Raw genomic sequence first — 17,375 nt, 5'->3', positions numbered from 1 at the left:
TTCCTTTGTTGAGGACAAATGACCATACTCTGTTCAGCATGTAGAAAGCTACTGGTTTATTCAGCTGCCAAGCTAGGGAAAAGCTTCCTTTCAGAGTCAGTAGCAAAAATGCATTCATGAGCAAGGCACTTTTATACACACACAGAGAAAAAGAAACATACTATGGATACATAAACATCAATATATTGTAATTTCCAGACTTCTTTCCTACTTCTTCCCACCCCTTCCCCTTAAAAAAACAAAACAAAACCAAACATGTTCTTGCAACATTTTGAAATCTAATTTTACACATCCACATAGAGCAGTTTCCTACACATTCAGTTACACTAACAGTGTGCTATGGTTTCAGGTCAGTAATTCCTACTACCAATTCCCCCCTTTTCCTTAAAACAGGACAGCTAAGGCTCAGTATAAATACTCATAAGGTTATAAGCACTCTTCACTCTCCTTAAACTTACACATTTACAGAATTTGTGATTCCATTGATGCGTCAATTTTTGGAATCCACCTTGAACACAACTATTATGGAGAATAGGAAAAAAAACTAAAATAAAGAGGGTATATGACATATTTTTAACCATCTGTTTTCTGACTCCCTCTAAATGCTCAGTTATCCAGGATTACACATAGGTTTTGCTCTTTTTTGTAGGGTATGTGAAAAGACTTAACAGTCTCATGCATTTTATACATGTCAATTTCTACTTTTTGACTCATTTAAATAAACACAGCAAACCTCATTTACAGGGGCACATACTCTTCCTTGTTCAGCTCTAAGAAAATCTAAAGCTACATCTACTTAGAAAAACAAAGCTGCTAATAAAACTCTTAAATTTAGATGTGCTGGGATGAGATTTTCTATAGGAAGGTTCCATAAAATTAGAAGGCTCCTAAACTGTTTGAAGTAGATAGGGTGTATAAAATCCCATGCTCCAGGAAAAGTTATAAAGATGAAATATTTCAATCCTTGGCAGTTAATACTGAAAACATACGTTCTGCCTTAATCCTTCAGCTTTTGGAATGTATTTTATTTGCTATTGACAAAAGTCTTGGTGCTAAGATTCAGGAAGCATATTCCTGATAAACAAGAGTTTGTTTAAACCCAGGGAGTGGTCTTCACGGTCAGTTTAGCCAGACAGCCTGGTGGGAGCTTATGGTTTAGAATGTCCATGCTGTATTTGCAAGGCATCATAAGGTGTTTGGAATAGGGCAGAAAAGGTCTGAAACTGCACTCCCCACAAAAAACAGGAACTCCTGATGGGTATAGGTGTAGGTACATCTGTATAAAAGCTGGGAGAGAAGTCCATATTCTCACATTTTCCCTTTTTGCAGTTATTAAGTTCAGTTCAACTATATTCCTAGAAATAATAGTCTGCAAAGACCACCATGTTCAACAAAGGTTTTATTGTGGGTAGTCAAATCCTGGTTTTCTGATGTTTGTGTCACACCTTTTCAAGGCTGTTATGATGGTTAAGTAACAAAAGGGGTAATGGCGTATTTTCCCTTCCCATTAATTATCAGGTAACTAGATAAAGTAGATTTAGATAGATCGTATAAATTGGGGTGGGGTAAATACTGAGTATGGAGAATATGCAACTTATCTTTTAATGGTATCTTCTGATTAATTTCTTCATTAAAGTTCTCATTTTATCCACAGGGTCTGTCGGAAGGCATATTTACAATCTACACTTCCTACAGGTGGATTATAGAACTCTTGGGCAATTCAGTACTTTGTAGTACTTTAGCTTGTCAAGACATGGCATAATTTGGTTGAGAAGGTATGGGTTTCTCAACTGTAGGCTGGGTAGTGATTGATTCTGTATTCTTTTCTTAAATAGAAACATCAGGGATATCAGGACAAATGCTGACCTTTACAGTGATGCAGTTAGGAGTTTGTTAACTGCCTTTTGGAAGTCAGTATAGGAGTAAGTAGTGTTGATGGGTTCAGTACGGGTTGTTTCCTTAACTGTTTTAGTTAGCCAGCCACAGCAACAACCAGAAACACAAGAATTAGGGATCTGTTTTAAGTATTCAGGTATGGGAGTGGCTCTACTCAATGTTCGGCTTAACTGTCTGGTGGCAAATTGCAGTGCTCCATTTAGAGTGGCATGATGTCTAGAGAGTCGGCTGGGACTTGTGAGGGGCTTTTGAAAAGGAGGAACTCCACAAGAGGCCAGAGGGGGCCATTCAGGAATTGGTTCCAGTTTGGGGACACAATGGGAACAATGGGAGAGTCTTAGACCTATCTCTCGAAGTATATGGACTGGAGTGCTTGGATCCAAAAGTTTAGCATGATATAACCAGGAATTAGGATTTAAAGGTTTCCAAGTTGTAGAATATTTCAGAAGGCACTTAACCTGCCAGGCAAGACTCTCCAGAGGTGTTAGGTTGGGTATCATGGGGTCCTCTTCTTCAGAGGAATCCCACTCTTCCCCAGAACTCTCATTTAGGTAGCTAATGCTTTCTTCTTCCCCACTCTCTGATTCTGTTAAGCGGTCAGGAGAGGGATTTCTGGGACCCATTAGAATAAAGCAGAGTAAGGAACCAGAAAAAGGTAACAATCTAAGTCAGCAGAAACTGACTAACATAAATAGAAATATGAATCAAAAATCTTTTCATCAAGATTAATTTGTCTGTCTCTCAGTCTGTTACACAAAGTAAAGCCTTTGGCCCACACCACTGTACAATTCTTCAAGATTATGTTGTGTATTCTTCACTTACAAAGACATTTTAGTCCTCAGGATCAGTTCAGTGTGTAAAAGTGTTAGTGACTTACCAGTGGCACAGGTCACAGAATATCTCCTTCAAACCTGGCTACCCAAGAAGAGAAGGGTCCTCATCTAGGCCCACTGATTCTCTCAGTTTCAACCGGTAGTGATACTGTGAAGAGACGCTTATACACTGTTTTGTTGGCAGTGATTCTGTATCTATTTTGTGGGAAAAAGCTCAGTAGTTGCCAGGGTGTCTGCTGATGGAGCAACTTCTGTGCAGTGGGTATGATGGGATGAGTTGTCAAGGACATCTGGTGTGCAAGGATCCGATGTTTGCCATAGGTGATGCAAATACCCTTGGAAACTGGTGACTCAGAGGCTGAACTATCTGGAAAAGTAGCCTTACCCTGTGAATGAGAAAACTAGAGACATGATATTAAAGCCAGAAAGCACTAAATAACAGAACTGTCCATCCAATTTTAGGCTTTCAAGAATATGTATGCTGAACAAAAGCCTTATACATCTTCCCCTCTCTATCTTAGAGGCTTAGGCCATTTTCCTTGTAGGGGGTAGTTCTTTTTGAATCACCAAATTGTGGAACAGTCCAGGGCCGTTTTAATCCTCTGTTGGTTTTTTAAGGATGCAGTTCTCACCCAAAAACTACTTCTTCAAAAGCAGATCTCTTATGCCCCAAACTATAAATAAAAAGTTTATCTTTTTACCTTTGGATATGTTTGTTGGTATTAGTTTTAGGGGGCCTGTGCTGGCCCCCTAAAATATTAGGACTGCCAGATATTAGGACTCCTGTTGGATCTCAGAGGTGGTAAAGCTGCCAGATATTAGAACTCCTGCTGGATCACAGAGGTGGTAGTCATATGACCAATTTTATACGAGCTGTTTCAGGAAAAAAAAAAAAAAGACATAAAAATTGACCAGTTCCTTTTATGAGAATAAAAAATTGCAAGCTTAGAGACAAACTAGATAAATGCAGTTCATTTTACTTACAAAAATCATTCATTTTATTTAATAGAATCCAGCAGTACATTAAAGAAAGAAGAAAAAGCCTTATAGATTTTTTCCTCTATCTTACAGATGACGCTTATCCTACAAAGAATAGGTCAACTTTAGAAAACTTTTAAGTTTCCAAAGTAAAAGGGAAAAAAAACCCCTAATTCTATCAAGTGGACATTTACTCTTTCTTAGTTCCTGATTGATACTTGTTATAAAAACATAAAAAATGGTCTTACAAAACTAGAAAGAGCAATTACCTTTCTCAACTTGGTAAAGTTTATCTACCTAAAATTTAAGCAAATGAGATCAGAAATATTCCCTTTAAAAGTGAAGTTAAAAAAGAATAACCATGATAATGACTGACATTGTCTAACATGGTCCTGAAAATCGTACTCAATGTTATAAATAAATGATAGATGTAAGAACTAGAAGAAAAGGGGTAAAATTATCAACTTATACTCTTATTTCTGTAACAGCAATATTAACTAGAAAATATATTATGTAAGTACTTTCTGTAGTAGGAAAAACAAAACAAAGAAACTACCCAAACCTATAAAGGATATAGGAACTAATCAATAATATGTAAGATCTAATAATATACAGAAGATTAGAAACATGGGGTCTTGGGTGGAACAAATGAATATTATAAAATACTAACTTTCTTTGAATCAACTTATACAATTTTAAACAAAATTTTTAGGAAAGTCTACATAGAAACAATAAAATACTACCTACAGCCAAACCAACTATCAAACAGAAGAGCAAACATGTTAGGATATATTCTTGCTCCTCAAAATCTATACCAAAAGTGAAAGAAATTAAAATGTGGTCGAATTAGCACAAGAGCAAACAAACAGTTCAACAGAACAGAACACAGCTATGAAACAGAGCCATATATAACTTGGGAATGTAATATAAGGTTGCTACATATATCAAGGGGGATGGATGCATTTATATGACAAAAAGTAAAACTGTTTACTTATATAATGCCATGAATAAAAGTATGATAAAGACCTGCAGGGGATGATAAGATCATATAGTTAATCAGATACAATTCAGGAGAATATTTCTGTGTTGAGTGAGGGAAGGACTTCTGAAAAAGAGCATGAAGCACAGGTAAGGACATGATTAACTCAATCATGTCAAAATTAACACTTTCCAAACTGAACAAGAATATCAAGGACAAAGTTACTACAAATCAGTGTTTTTAAAAGGCAGCAGCTTCATGGGCTGGGGATATGCATAGATCAATAGTATAGTGCTTGCCTAGCACTGGGAGGCCCTGGGTTCAATCCGTAGCAAAACAAAAACAGTACAACTTTCATACAGAAATGGGCAGAAGACAAGAACATCCAACTGAAATAGAAAACCCAGAGGGATTAGCTACATCATCACATTATGCTACCAGTTTGGTAAAAATTAGAAAGTCAGATAATGCCAAGTATTGGCGAGTTCCCTTTAGGAACCAACACTGCTGGTAGAATTATATACTGGTGTGACCATTCTAAAAAAGCAATCCAGCACCAATACTTAGCCACATAGCTCTTGGTACATCTTTTTTTTTTTCATTTTTCTTTTATTATTCATATGTGCATACAAGGCTTGGTTCATTTCGCCCCCCTGCCCCCACCCCCTCCCTTACCACCCACTCCGCCCCCTCCCTCTCCCCCCCCCCCAATACCCAGCAGAAACTATTTTGCCCTTCTTTCTAATTTTGTTGTAGAGAGAGTATAAGCAATAATAGGAAGGAACAAGGGTTTTTGCTGGTTGAGATAAGGATAGCTATACAGGGCATTGACTCACATTGATTTCCTGTGCGTGGGTGTTACCTTCTAGGTTAATTCTTTTTGATCTAACCTTTTCTCTAGTACCTGTTCTCCTTTTCCTATTGGCCTCAGTTGCTTTAAGGTATCTGCTTTAGTTTCTCTGCATTAAGGGCAACAAATGCTAGCTAGTTTTTTAGGTAAGACATCTTGGTACATCTTAACAGTGCAGTAATTCCACTTCTAAATTCTCTGTAAGACCAACATGCATCAGGATATATTCTTCAGTTTCATCTATGATTAGGGGTTGGAAGGAAGTGTAGGTTTCTATCACTAGAGGAGAGGACAGTGAAATGAGCAGAAGCACATTAGAAGGACACATAACAACATGGATGGATAAGGGCATAGCTCTTGCTAGACAGGCTCTTTTTTTTTTTTTTTTGCAGTGCTGGAGTTTGAACTCAGGGCCTCACACTTGCTAGAAAGGCACTTTCTCTATTTTTTTGTTGTCCATTTTATTTTTATTTTTTTCTGGTCTTTTCAAATTCATTCATATGTACATACATTGTTTGGGCCATTCCTCACCCCTGCCCCCTGCTCCCCCTCTCTACCACTCCCCTCACATCCAGAGGGCAGAACCTGTTCTGCCCTCTTCTCCAATTTTATTGAAGAGAAGACATAAGCAATAAGGAAGACACAGAATTTTGGTAGTTTGAGATATGGATAGCTATACAGAGAGATTTCTAGCATTGCTTCCATGCACAAGTGTATTACAACCCGAATTGATTCATCTCTACCAGACCTCTTCACTACATCCCGGTCACCTTCCATATTGACCTGTCGCTTTAAGGTTACTGTATGAGCTCCTCTGCAGTGGGGACATCAAACATTTTCAAGTTTTGGGTTTCCTGCCTTTCCCTACTCCTCCTGTATGTGTCCTCTCCTTAGCATCCATGTCTAATAATATTACTGTATTTATTTTAGATCTAAAGTCCGCATATGATGGAGAACATAACGATTTTTGGCTTTCTGAGCCTGGCTAACTTTAAGATGATGTTCTCCAGTTCCATCCATTTACTTGCAAATGATAAGATTTCATTCTTCTTCATGGGTGAGTAAAATTCCATTGTGTATAAATACCACATTTTCTTAATCCATTCATCAGTAGTGGGGCATCTTGGCTGTTTCCATAACTTGGCTATTGTGAATAGTGCTACAATAAGCATGGGTGTGCAGGGGCCTATGGAGTAACCCGAGTCACATTCCTTTGGGTATATCCGTAGGAGTGGGACTGCTGGATCATATGGCAGATCTATGTTCAGTTTTTTAAGAAGCCTCCATATTGTTTTCCAGAATGGTTGTACTAGCTTGCATTCCCACCAGCAGTGTACGAGGGTTCTTTTTTCCCCTGCATCCTTGCCAACATTTGTTGTTGGTGGTGTTTTTGATGATAGCTATTCTAACAGGAGTGAGGTGGAATCTTGGTGTGGTTTTGATTTGCATTTCCTTTATGGCCAGAGATGGTGAGCATTTTTTCATGTGTTTTTTTGCCATTTGAATTTCTTCTTTTGAAAAAGTTTTGTTTAGTTCAGCTGCCCATTTCTTTATTGGTTCATTGATTTTTGGGGAGTTTAGTTTTTTGAGATCCCTGTACATTCTGGTTATCAGTCCTTTTAGACAGGTACTCTTACCACTTGAGCCACTCCACCAGCCTAGGGGGCATAGCTCTAAATGAAAAAAAGCAAGAAACAATGTCAATATTCCACTTAAGCCATCCTGAAGGGGTATTTTCCAAAATTAAAGCCAGTGAGCATCTTCACTTTCAAATACTCAGTTGTGCTAACATGGTATAATGGTATGACCTCAGGTTGGTAATTTTCTTCTGGTGAGTTCTCTGGCTTCCACACATCCTTTTTTTATATGCTTTGGTTCCCAACACAATGTCTGGAATATATTTGAAAGAATATATTTACTAAGTCCTGCCTACAGTAAATCATTACATAAGCATGTTCCATTTTATTCGAGTTCTAGAAAAATTTCCAAATTATATTTTTGTGATTTAGTAATACTTTTAAAAGTAGTATTGACAAAGATGATGCTACTGCATCAAAACAAAGAAAAACTATATAAAACATTATCTTTATGAAACATGAATACTTTTTTTTTTTTTGGTGGTACTTGGGGTTGAACTCAGGGTCTCACGCTTTGCTAGGCAGGTTCTCTACCAGTTGAGTCATGTCTCCAGTCTGAGGTTAAGTACTTTTAATCTTTGTTTACAACATTACTTAATGCAATTGTATGTCCTTATTTCATTGAGACAGGAGGGATTTACGTTTAATGTACAGTCTGCTTACATTTTTACTGTTTTCATTTTTTGTAGACTGCATCTACAAGATTTCTAGCTGGTTATATTTCAGTTTTTGTTATTCAAAGCTTAAAAGTTATTCTACTTTTAAAACCAGCAATAAGACAGGAAAAGTCTATTTAAGGGTGTATATATGATTCTAGACACACAAAATGGAGCCCATCACTGTTATACCTTTATATTCCACATACATATTTTTTCCATATCAAAACTGAATTAGTATGAAAATGGAACACTGAGATGTGTTGAAACTGTTCTAAGAAAAGGTTGGAGGGGAGATAAGAAGAAAGATGGAGGGGAAGAATCTAAGATATACTGTAAACACTTTTGTAAAAGTCACAATGTACCCTGATACAACTATATATGCTAATAAAACAACAATAACAACAAAAACTGAATTAGCTGAATGCCTGCTACCTGGGAGGACAAGATGGGAAGGATCACGGTTCAAGGCCAGCCCAGGCAAAAAAGTTTGTGAGACTTCATCTCAACCAATAGCTGGGCATGGTGGTGAGTGCCTGTCATTCCAGTGATACTGGGATTGGGAGGATCACGGACAAAAGAATTTCACCACCCTATTTCAACAGAAAAATGCTGGGTGTGGTGGTGTGTAGTTATAATTTTAGCCACAAGGGGAAGCATAAATTAGGAGTATGGCCATCCAGGCCCACCTGGGCAAAAAAAGCAATATCCTGCCCCTAAAATAACCAGACCAAAAAGAGGTGGAGGCATGGCTCAAGTGGTAGAGCCCTTGCTGTGTAAGGCCTTCGGTTCAGTCCTCAATACTACAAAAAGAAAACAAAAAATAAAAAAAAACCCAATCACATAAGCTTCACAACAGTGAGGCTGTATGATGTTTAATATAATATCTTTAAAGTTTTTTCAGATTATAATGTTCAAAAAATACTGACTAAAAACATGGCATGAATCATTAAAAAAAAAAAAGCTAATTTAAAACATAGTTAAGACTGACCTCTGGTGGGCAGATTCCTCATCTGTCAGTAACTGAGGAAATGGAATGAAAATTCTTATTGGTGTTGAGCACTTGTCTATGTCTGAGGCAGAGTTTCTGTGCTGTCCAACGCTATACAGACACTGGTGTCCAGTACCTACTCAACACTTGAAATGTGGTCAGTGTAAAGTAATACTGGATTGCAAAGACTTCCTGAGAAAAAAAGAATGTAAAATTATCTCACTGATAATTTATTTTGATAACATGCTGAAGTGATCTTGGACATATTTGATTAAAAAATGAATATCCTTTCTAGGTTTCTTTTACCAGTTTTCCCTGCATTCTGCATTTTAGTTACAGTGAGATTATAAATGTTATCAGTATATTTCATGTATTCTTACGCCTCTATACTTTTGCTGTGGCTGATTAACCTGGAATACCTTGTCTTTTCCAAAATTAGACATTTTGCTAATTTCAAAATTACAGGCAACTCAAATGCTACCACATTCGTCGCTTTAGCGTTTGTATATCTACAAAATTTCAGGAATTAGGAATACGAAACAATAGTTACTGCATAGTCATAAAACAGTCCTAAAGCAAGCTGTGTCTATTTCCAAAACAGTATTCAGTATTCTCTTACTCAGATTTATTCATGACATTAATACATAAAAATTTGGGTGGTGAAAGTTAAAAGTACATTTAAAAAGATGTTACTCCTGCATAGTGAGGAAGAAGATTTGAAAGGAGAAAGGTTTACAGGCAGCTTTGTAAAGTTCTATTTTTTTTCACTGGCAGTAGGTACTGAGGTGCAGGGGAAGGGAAAACAGTTCCCCTCCCCCACCCTAGGTTCATTGCTTGGGTTATGAATTAAGTTGACAAAAGACATTAACACGTAGTAATTAATGTACAAAGTCATTATGAGTCCCACCAGCCACGAAACTAGAAGGGTCAAGATTAAACCTCAGACCCCACACTAGCTACAGAAAGGAACAGGAGCTTGAAGCTTCTAGGGGAGGGGTTGTGACACAAGTTATGGAAAGGTGGGGGGAGGACGAAAATGATGACTAAAGTTTGAACGGTCAAGAAAATGAAATTTCTAAATAGAAAAAGTTTGTCTGGGTGCAGTTCTCTTTCCGATACTTCACTAAAATAGATTTCCTTTCATAGATGCAAATGTCTTTTACAAAAAGATAACTTTTCAAAGCTACATCCGTGACTACGATTTCTCGAATAACCAGCCAGAAATACCCCAGGTAAGTCTCCTTTGGGGTGGCTTATTCTGGTCTTCTACTGTCATATTTTGGAGTGGTACGTCCTGGGTCCCAACGGAGGTATATTCATTTTTATCTGAGATACTTTCATTAAAAAAAAAAAAAAAGCGCATGTAAGGATTTAGTTCCTGCTTCCCGTTGTGTCGGTTCACCACGACCTGAAGACCTTTGCATTCTGACTTCTCCTTTGTTTAGTACTACAGTGTCGCTATGCACGCATGGAAAGTAGGCCTCCAAAGCTGGAGCCTGTAGCTGGCCGCGGTTAAACGACACCGCGTTTCTCTCCGCGGGGCTTCCCAGACGCCCCCCGCCGGCTGCAGAACCTCAGCCTGCCGTTCACCAGGCCAGGACCTACAGCTCTACAGGACCGCAGTCTGTGTTCATCGGGAGAACTCGGAACGCCCCCTCGCCAGGCCCAAGGAAAGTCCCTTCTCAGCAGCATCCCGGCTGCAGCCCAGGCGTCCCAAACGCCCCCCTCCTCTCGGAACTCCCTACCCCTTCGGCCAAAGCAGAGATGGCTCCCCTCAGCAGACTCCCTGTTCTCACCATGGAGGATGCTTTCTGCTTTCTCGCCTCACCCCCAGCCGCACGATGCCGCTACGCCTTGCGCCACCAGCCTTGTCTCGAATGTCGCAATGCCGCTCCGTTCGATCTCCTTGACGACACAACTTCCGGCCGAGCCAACGCTCCCTCTGCTTAGACCCACCACCCCCCACCTGGAAAACGGCTGGACCTACGCTAGGCGCATGCGCACAAGACACGGGGTTTGATGGGCGTGTACTCACGGCTTCCCGCTTCCCCACCTCTCGTGGAAGTCTCGCGGTATTTCCTCCTCCCGCGGGAATTATTTGAAAGCTCCGGCGGTAAGCGCGCCTTGGACGCTTTGAGGCCTGCGGGCAGGAAGAAGTCCGAGAAATCTGCGAAGTGGGGCTTGGGGCTGTCGGTCAGGTGCCACGCAGCGCGGGAAGTGCTCGTCCCGACGCCATGGGAGCCGAGAAGAGGCTGCTGTCCGTTAAGGAGGCTTTTCAGCTGGCGCAGCAGCCGCACCAAAACCAGGCGAAGCTGGTGGTGGCGCTGAGCCGCACCTACGGCACGGTAAGCGCCGCGCTGCTCCCCGTCCAGGTCCAGGTCCAGGTCCCCGGCCTCGGCGCCGCCCCCGGCCCCGCCCAGCCTTCCCCTGGGGTCTCTGGTGGCCCTTGGGACTGAGCGCACTTTGCCTCCAACCTTGTTCACCTTCACCATCCGCTTCAAAGAGACCCAAAGTTAACGGTGACCAGGCGACCTGCCCGAGGTCCCCCGGGCCCATGTCAATGCTCGGATCACAGGGCGTGGTTCCCCAGAGCCGCTCCTTTGCTTTTCTGCACCAACCTTGACCATCCCTTCGGTCCCTGGGCCGCTGTGGACAGTTCATCCTTCGTCCGACGTTGAACTTCAGAGCAATGTTTACGAGCAGCGACCCAGGCACCAAGTGTCACCTTCGGTCCCTGCTCACAGCAGAAAGGCCAATCTTGTTATCCAGCCTCAACCTCGCTTAAATTGAACCCAGTCACCAAGTGTCCAAGTAATCATTAGGCTCTGGTCCGTCCTATTCGTAGGGAGGATGGGACAATGAATTTGGAGATGAGATAGTACTTTGGAGTCCGAGAGAAATTAAATTACTGTAATGGGATAGCATGTTATACCAAAAAAGAAATTGCTGGTGATAGACCTAAATATGAAAGCATACAAAAAGCAGTGTTGGTTTTGAATTATTCATGAAAAAGTGTGTTTGTACTACACTGATAAACGCATATTGAGCGTTCACGGGTATTTGGGAAAAAATCAAAATTCAAGCTGTGTGCTTTTTGAGAGGTGCAAATCATAGGCTGGAGAAACGTTTGCAGATTTATTCGGTTTTGATAATTGGAAGTTTGCTAAATAAAGAGCTTAATGTGTCTGATTTATGGCTAGTGCTTGCAGCAGTAGGAAGGTAATGTTGGGAATAAAGGAATTTTTTGTCAGTGCAGTTTATGAGGAGTTTCTTTTGTCTCTCAGGTGGATGACAAAACAGTTTTTCAGGAGGAGTTCGTTCACTATCTTAAATATGCCATGGTGGTCTACAAGCGTGAGCCAGCTGTGGAAAGAGTGATAGAATTTGCAGCAAAGTTTGTTACATCATTTCACCAATCGGATGTGAAAGATGAGGAGGAGGAGGAGGAAGAAGATGGTGGCATTTTAAATTATTTGCTTACTTTTCTCTTAAAGGTACTATGAATACTAGCACTTTGGGGAGCATTGTGGAAGGTTTGACCATAAAGTATGTGTATTTTAGACAGATACCTGGTGATTGAAAAAAGATCTGTGAACGAGTCTTGTCTTTTTATAGGGTAGCTTAACTGTTATTAATATAAAAAGGTGGACTTTTAAAGTAATTCCAGCATTCATTTTTTAATAACCCATTTAAAACAGTTCTCCCATGTTTGTTTTAAAATGAGTTCTAGTTTAAAAGTGAAGAGTTCCTACAAAGAGGAATATGCTTTTGTAATTTAGTAAATACTTTTTTCAGATTTTTTGAGACTGTATAAAAGTGTATTTAGTTGCACATGCATTGTAGTTTCTCTGCAAGTCATGGATTATTGTTGTCACTTCTTAAATTCCATCTAGAGTTAAAATGGTATGGACTATTTAGGATTGGTATGTAACTAGGAATAACTTCTGACTTGTTTTGTGTAGTGTCATGAAGCAAACAGCAATGCAGTCAGGTTTAGAGTGTGCCAGCTCATAAACAAGCTTCTGGGAAGTATGCCGGAAAATGCTCAGATCGATGATGATTTGTTTGATAGAATTAATGAAGCCATGCTTACTAGATTGAAAGATAAGATTCCAAATGTGAGAATACAGGCAGTACTGGCTCTTTCTCGACTCCAGGATCCCAAGGATGATGAATGCCCTGTGGTTAATGGTATGTGTCTTTTCCTGAATCTTGTTTCAGTCTTGTTGATTTTAACTTCTCAGTAGGTGAATTTTGTTTATCATCAACTATATAATATGGCAGAGTATATATCCCAGTAGCAGCCATCCAACAATTTAAAAAAAGATTATTATCAGTATCTTTGAGGCTTACCCTGCTCTCCCCAGTTATAGCCTTCTCCCTTAGAGGTTAGTATTATCCTGAATTTTGAGTTAATTATTCCCTTATTTTTTAAAATGAAATTTTAATTAAATAACTTAATCACATGTCTATCTTAATGTTAAACTTTTGCCTGTCATTTTGTGTGAATCATTCTATACGTTTTTGACTTTTTCCTCAAAATTATTTCTAATTCTAGCATTCATCCATGATGATACTTTTTTTGTTACATTATAGCATTCTGATGTATGAAGTTAACAGTTTATTATTATTATTTTGGAAGTACTGGGGTTTGAACTCAGGACTTTGCAGTTGCTAGGCAGGCACACTACCACTTCAGCCATACCTCCAGACCTGTTTTTCTTTAGTGATTTTTAGAATAGGGTCTCACTGTTTTTTGTCCTGGCCAGCCAGACATGATCCTTCTATCTATGCCTCCCTCGAAGCTGGGATGACAGCTTAAGCTGGGCTACCATGCTCAGCTTATTGGTTGAAATGGGATCTCACTAACTTTTTTGCCCAGGCTGGCTTCAAACTGCAGTTCTCCTGATCTCCACCTCCCAAGTAGCTGATATTACAGGGGTAAGCCACTGTGCCCAGCCAAAAGATTATCATTTTTAATGTTAATGGGCCCTCTAGTTGTTTTCAGTTATTTTGCTTTTAAAAACACTGTTAGCAATTTTCTAATAAATGGTTCCTGGTCATAGGTTAAATGGTTTTTGTAGGGTTTATACTTAGAGGTAGACTTCTTAGGATATATGTGGCTTCAACTTTATTAGATAAGGTACAAGTATTCTACAAATGGTTTACCAATTAATATTCCCAGTAAGGGGAGGTGGAAGTGTTCATTGATCCATATCCTCTCTAGTGTTTAGTGTTATCAGATTAAAAAGTCTGGTAGTATGTATATAGTACATCCAACCCATCTTTTCATGCATTGAACAGTCAATTATACGGTCATGCATTGCATAAGGATGGGGATTCATTTTGAGGAATGTGTTGTTAGTGGATTTTGTTTTGAGAACATCACAGAGTGTTCTCGAACAAGTATGGATGGTACAAGTTCATCACTCATTGTGGCTTCTTGGTGAAATCAAGAGATCCATTGAAAATGAGATACCTAAGGCTGCTGCCAGCATAACATGGTACACTGTTTTTCAGTAAACTTCATAAGTAGGAGGCGTAAAGTCCAAAACAATGGTATAGGGAATAACAAATCAGTAATACAGTCATTTACTATCAAGTATTATGTACTGTACATAATTGTATGCGCCATACTTGTATTTTATGTAACTGTCAGTATGGTAAGTTTGTTTACATCAGCATCAACACAAACGCACAAGCAATGCACTGGACTGTAACATTACCACTAAAACATCACTAGGTGATAGAAGTTTTCTGCTCTATCATAATCTTATGAGGCTACTATTATATATGCAGTTTGTCATTGACCAAAGCATCATTATGTATGCATGAATGTATTTATGATGCTTATGTAATGTGTTTTATCTATTTTTCTATTAGGTTTTTATTATAAAAATAAAAATTTAATTGGTTTATTGGAATTCTTTATTCTGAAAAATCCTTGGATTATATGAAATGTAGATCTCTTCCTGCTCTTGATGGCTCATTCTTTCATTTTTTTGGGTATCTTTTTGTTGAACAGGAAGTCTAATGTCAAAATTATAATCTGTACTATTATGATTTGTACTTTTTGTCTCACTTAAAAAAATCTTACTCTTCCTCTGTTACAAGGATATTCATATTTTATAAGGATGTTCATATTTTAGTTTTCCTTATATGCCTAACCATATTTTGGATACTGTTGTGTTTCACTGTTCTCTTTGCTTCTGTTGCCAGTTTTCTAATCAATTCTGGTAGCTTGTAGTAGTTATACTGTTTTGGTGTTAAATGATACATGTAATAAAATATGCATAAAACATGTTTGATACTCAACATGGACTTGATAAGAAAGATGTGGACAATGTCATAAATACAGGTTAATAAATACATTTAAATATAAGTTTGTTTCTATGAGTAAAATCAGAAATTGTTTCTTTTTATCACTCATTAAAAAATCAAAAAAGCTGTAATCCCAGGTACTCTAGTGGCAGAGATAGGAGGATCATGGTTTGAGGCCAGCCTGGGCAAAACCAAGTCTTGTTTGGTGGTGTATGCCTGTAATCTCAGGTACTTTGGAGGTAGAAGTAGGAGTATCCAGGTCTGAGGTTGGCCGGGCAAAAGCAGGAGACCCTATCCAAGAAACAAACTGAAAGCAAAAGAACTAGGGATGTCGCTCAAGTAGTAGAGTGCTTGCCTAGCAAGAGCCAAGTCTTGAGTTCAATACCCAGTACTGCCAAATGCTGCTGCTGATAATAATAATAGTAGTAATAGTAATAATGCTAATAATACCTCCTTATGAAACTATATTGGTTTAAAATAAACTGCCTGCTATAAAAAACTTTTTTTTGACAACAACTTTTGAGTTGTTTTTTGTTAGAGCCTTCCTTCTCTGCCCATTTACTAATTTCTCATTCTGGTCTTGGGAACTTGGTAGAAAATATTTTTTTCCCATTTTATTTATTTATGTATTTTTTATTTTATTGTACTGGGTGGGGCACATTGTAGCATTTACAAAAGTTCTTATATCAAATATACCATACTTGAATTCACCCCCTCCATTGGTGGAAAAATTTTTTAGGTAAATGTGTAAGACTAAAAACATGGTATCTGTCATTTTCATAACATTAAAGAATATCAAAATGTGGGTTATTTTATGACTAGTATTAAAGAATTTCTTTAGTATTAAAATGTATCACTTTATTTTTAGCATATGCTACTTTGATTGAAAATGATTCAAATCCAGAAGTTAGGCGTGCAGTGTTATCATGTATTGCACCATCAGCAAAGACTTTGCCAAAAATTGTAGAACGCACCAAAGATGTAAAAGAAAATGTCAGAAAGCTGGCTTATCAGGTAAAAAGTGTAATACCTTATATAGGCATATTGTTCAAAGACATGCTGTTTTCTTAAGGTGCTTTTGAAAAATACTTAGTGCATACTAATGATTTCTCTAAGATTATTTGGCTAAAGTAGGTAATTTAAGTGGAATCATACTGTATTAAATGTATTTATAGATACTAATAGTTTTGGAGATTCTCATTAATCTTTTAAGACGGGTGCTGTCTTACTAGGTAAAAAATCTATACATTGTATTGAAGTTACTAGCCATTTTTTATTATTATCTTTTTAAGATTGTAGCTGAAAAGGTTCATATGAGAGCTATGTCCATTGCTCAGAGAGTAATGCTCTTTCAACAAGGTCTTAACGACAGATCAGGTAAGATATACATCTTTGTAAACTTTAGTAGATTTCAAAGACTTACTGAGGTTTAGGAAACAGTACTATAAATTAGATTGAGTAAGGCTGTCATTCTCATAAACTTGGTGGAATTTATCCTGTTATAGTATATACAAAACTTTTCCTAAGGTTAAAGATCTTGGTTATTTTGAAGGAGCAGGAATTATTTCAGCCTGCCTGTTTTTTAAAGATAGAGAAACTATTCTTAATTCTGTGAAGTTAATTCATGTCAGAAGTTGGACTATCTTTGCCTTTTCTCTTTCTTAAAAAGTATTGTCCTTGTGTGTGTGTACTTAAACATAAATGTTTTCTGTGTATCAGAAACAAGAATGGTCAGACCAGTCTAATCCTCCCATCCCTGCACCTGTCACATCAGAGAAACTGCTTATAGGAATGTGTTTTTAAATTCCCAGCTCCCATGAGAAGGCCAGGATGGCTCAGTTTTGCTGTAGCAAGCAAACCAACTTGAGTTTGAAATCATTGTCAGAGGACTACTGACTAGAGAATGGGGTCAGTTCAGTAATATTTATTTGTGATGATTCACTACTGCAAACAGCTATCTCATAATAGTTGAAATCAGGCAATAAGTGAAATAATAAATATTTTATATTCTGATGCCCATGAAACCCGGTGAGAAGGAATGCAGATTGTTTTTGTTTTTGTTTTTTTTTTATAGATTACAGTAGTGGTTGGGTATTTGGTGCTGAACCTGTTCGACTTTTGTAATATCACTATACATTTATTTCTTTTAGTATGCTTTGTTCTACCTATAATCTCCATTTTTAAATATCAACTTTATGTTAATATTGACCTAATAAAAGTTAATTAGAATAGAC

At 38.3% G+C, this 17,375-nt stretch overlaps 2 protein-coding genes across 5 annotated transcripts in view; one reads left to right on the top strand and one right to left on the bottom strand.

Annotated features, from left to right (window-relative positions):
• Positions 1-41: 41 nt before the first annotated feature.
• On the bottom strand, positions 42-10,777 carry Dcaf16 (DDB1 and CUL4 associated factor 16). Of its 4 annotated transcripts, XM_074042551.1 has the most exons (4): positions 10,617-10,771; positions 8,821-9,012; positions 3,431-3,602; positions 42-3,115 (listed from the first exon to the last, which is right to left on the bottom strand). In XM_074042551.1, exon 4 carries the CDS (start codon positions 2,517-2,519, stop codon positions 1,869-1,871), a length of 651 nt encoding a protein of 216 aa, XP_073898652.1. In that variant the 5' UTR covers positions 2,520-3,115; positions 3,431-3,602; positions 8,821-9,012; positions 10,617-10,771; the 3' UTR covers positions 42-1,868. The 4 variants fall into 4 exon arrangements, with proteins under 4 accessions (XP_073898652.1, XP_073898651.1, XP_073898650.1 ...); XM_074042550.1 differs by lacking the exon at positions 8,821-9,012 and having other exon boundaries at positions 42-3,130; positions 10,617-10,777; XM_074042549.1 differs by lacking the exon at positions 8,821-9,012 and having other exon boundaries at positions 10,617-10,777.
• A 43-nt stretch (positions 10,778-10,820) lies between these two features.
• Positions 10,821-17,375, top strand: part of Ncapg (non-SMC condensin I complex subunit G) — a 40,042-nt gene continuing 33,487 nt past the window's right edge. The window contains exons 1-5 of the mRNA XM_020170178.2: positions 10,821-11,165; positions 12,105-12,314; positions 12,783-13,011; positions 16,010-16,155; positions 16,434-16,518. Coding sequence (XP_020025767.2) covers positions 11,055-11,165; positions 12,105-12,314; positions 12,783-13,011; positions 16,010-16,155; positions 16,434-16,518 — 781 coding nt within the window. The 5' untranslated portion in view covers positions 10,821-11,054. The remainder of the gene's footprint in view (positions 11,166-12,104; positions 12,315-12,782; positions 13,012-16,009; positions 16,156-16,433; positions 16,519-17,375) is intronic.

The sequence above is a fragment of the Castor canadensis genome, chromosome 9, assembly GCF_047511655.1.
Source record: "Castor canadensis chromosome 9, mCasCan1.hap1v2, whole genome shotgun sequence".
In the NCBI taxonomy this organism is placed as follows: Eukaryota; Metazoa; Chordata; class Mammalia; order Rodentia; family Castoridae; genus Castor; species Castor canadensis.
The sequence above is the reverse complement of the archived record's forward strand: the minus strand, read 5'-3'. Positions and strand labels throughout refer to the sequence as shown.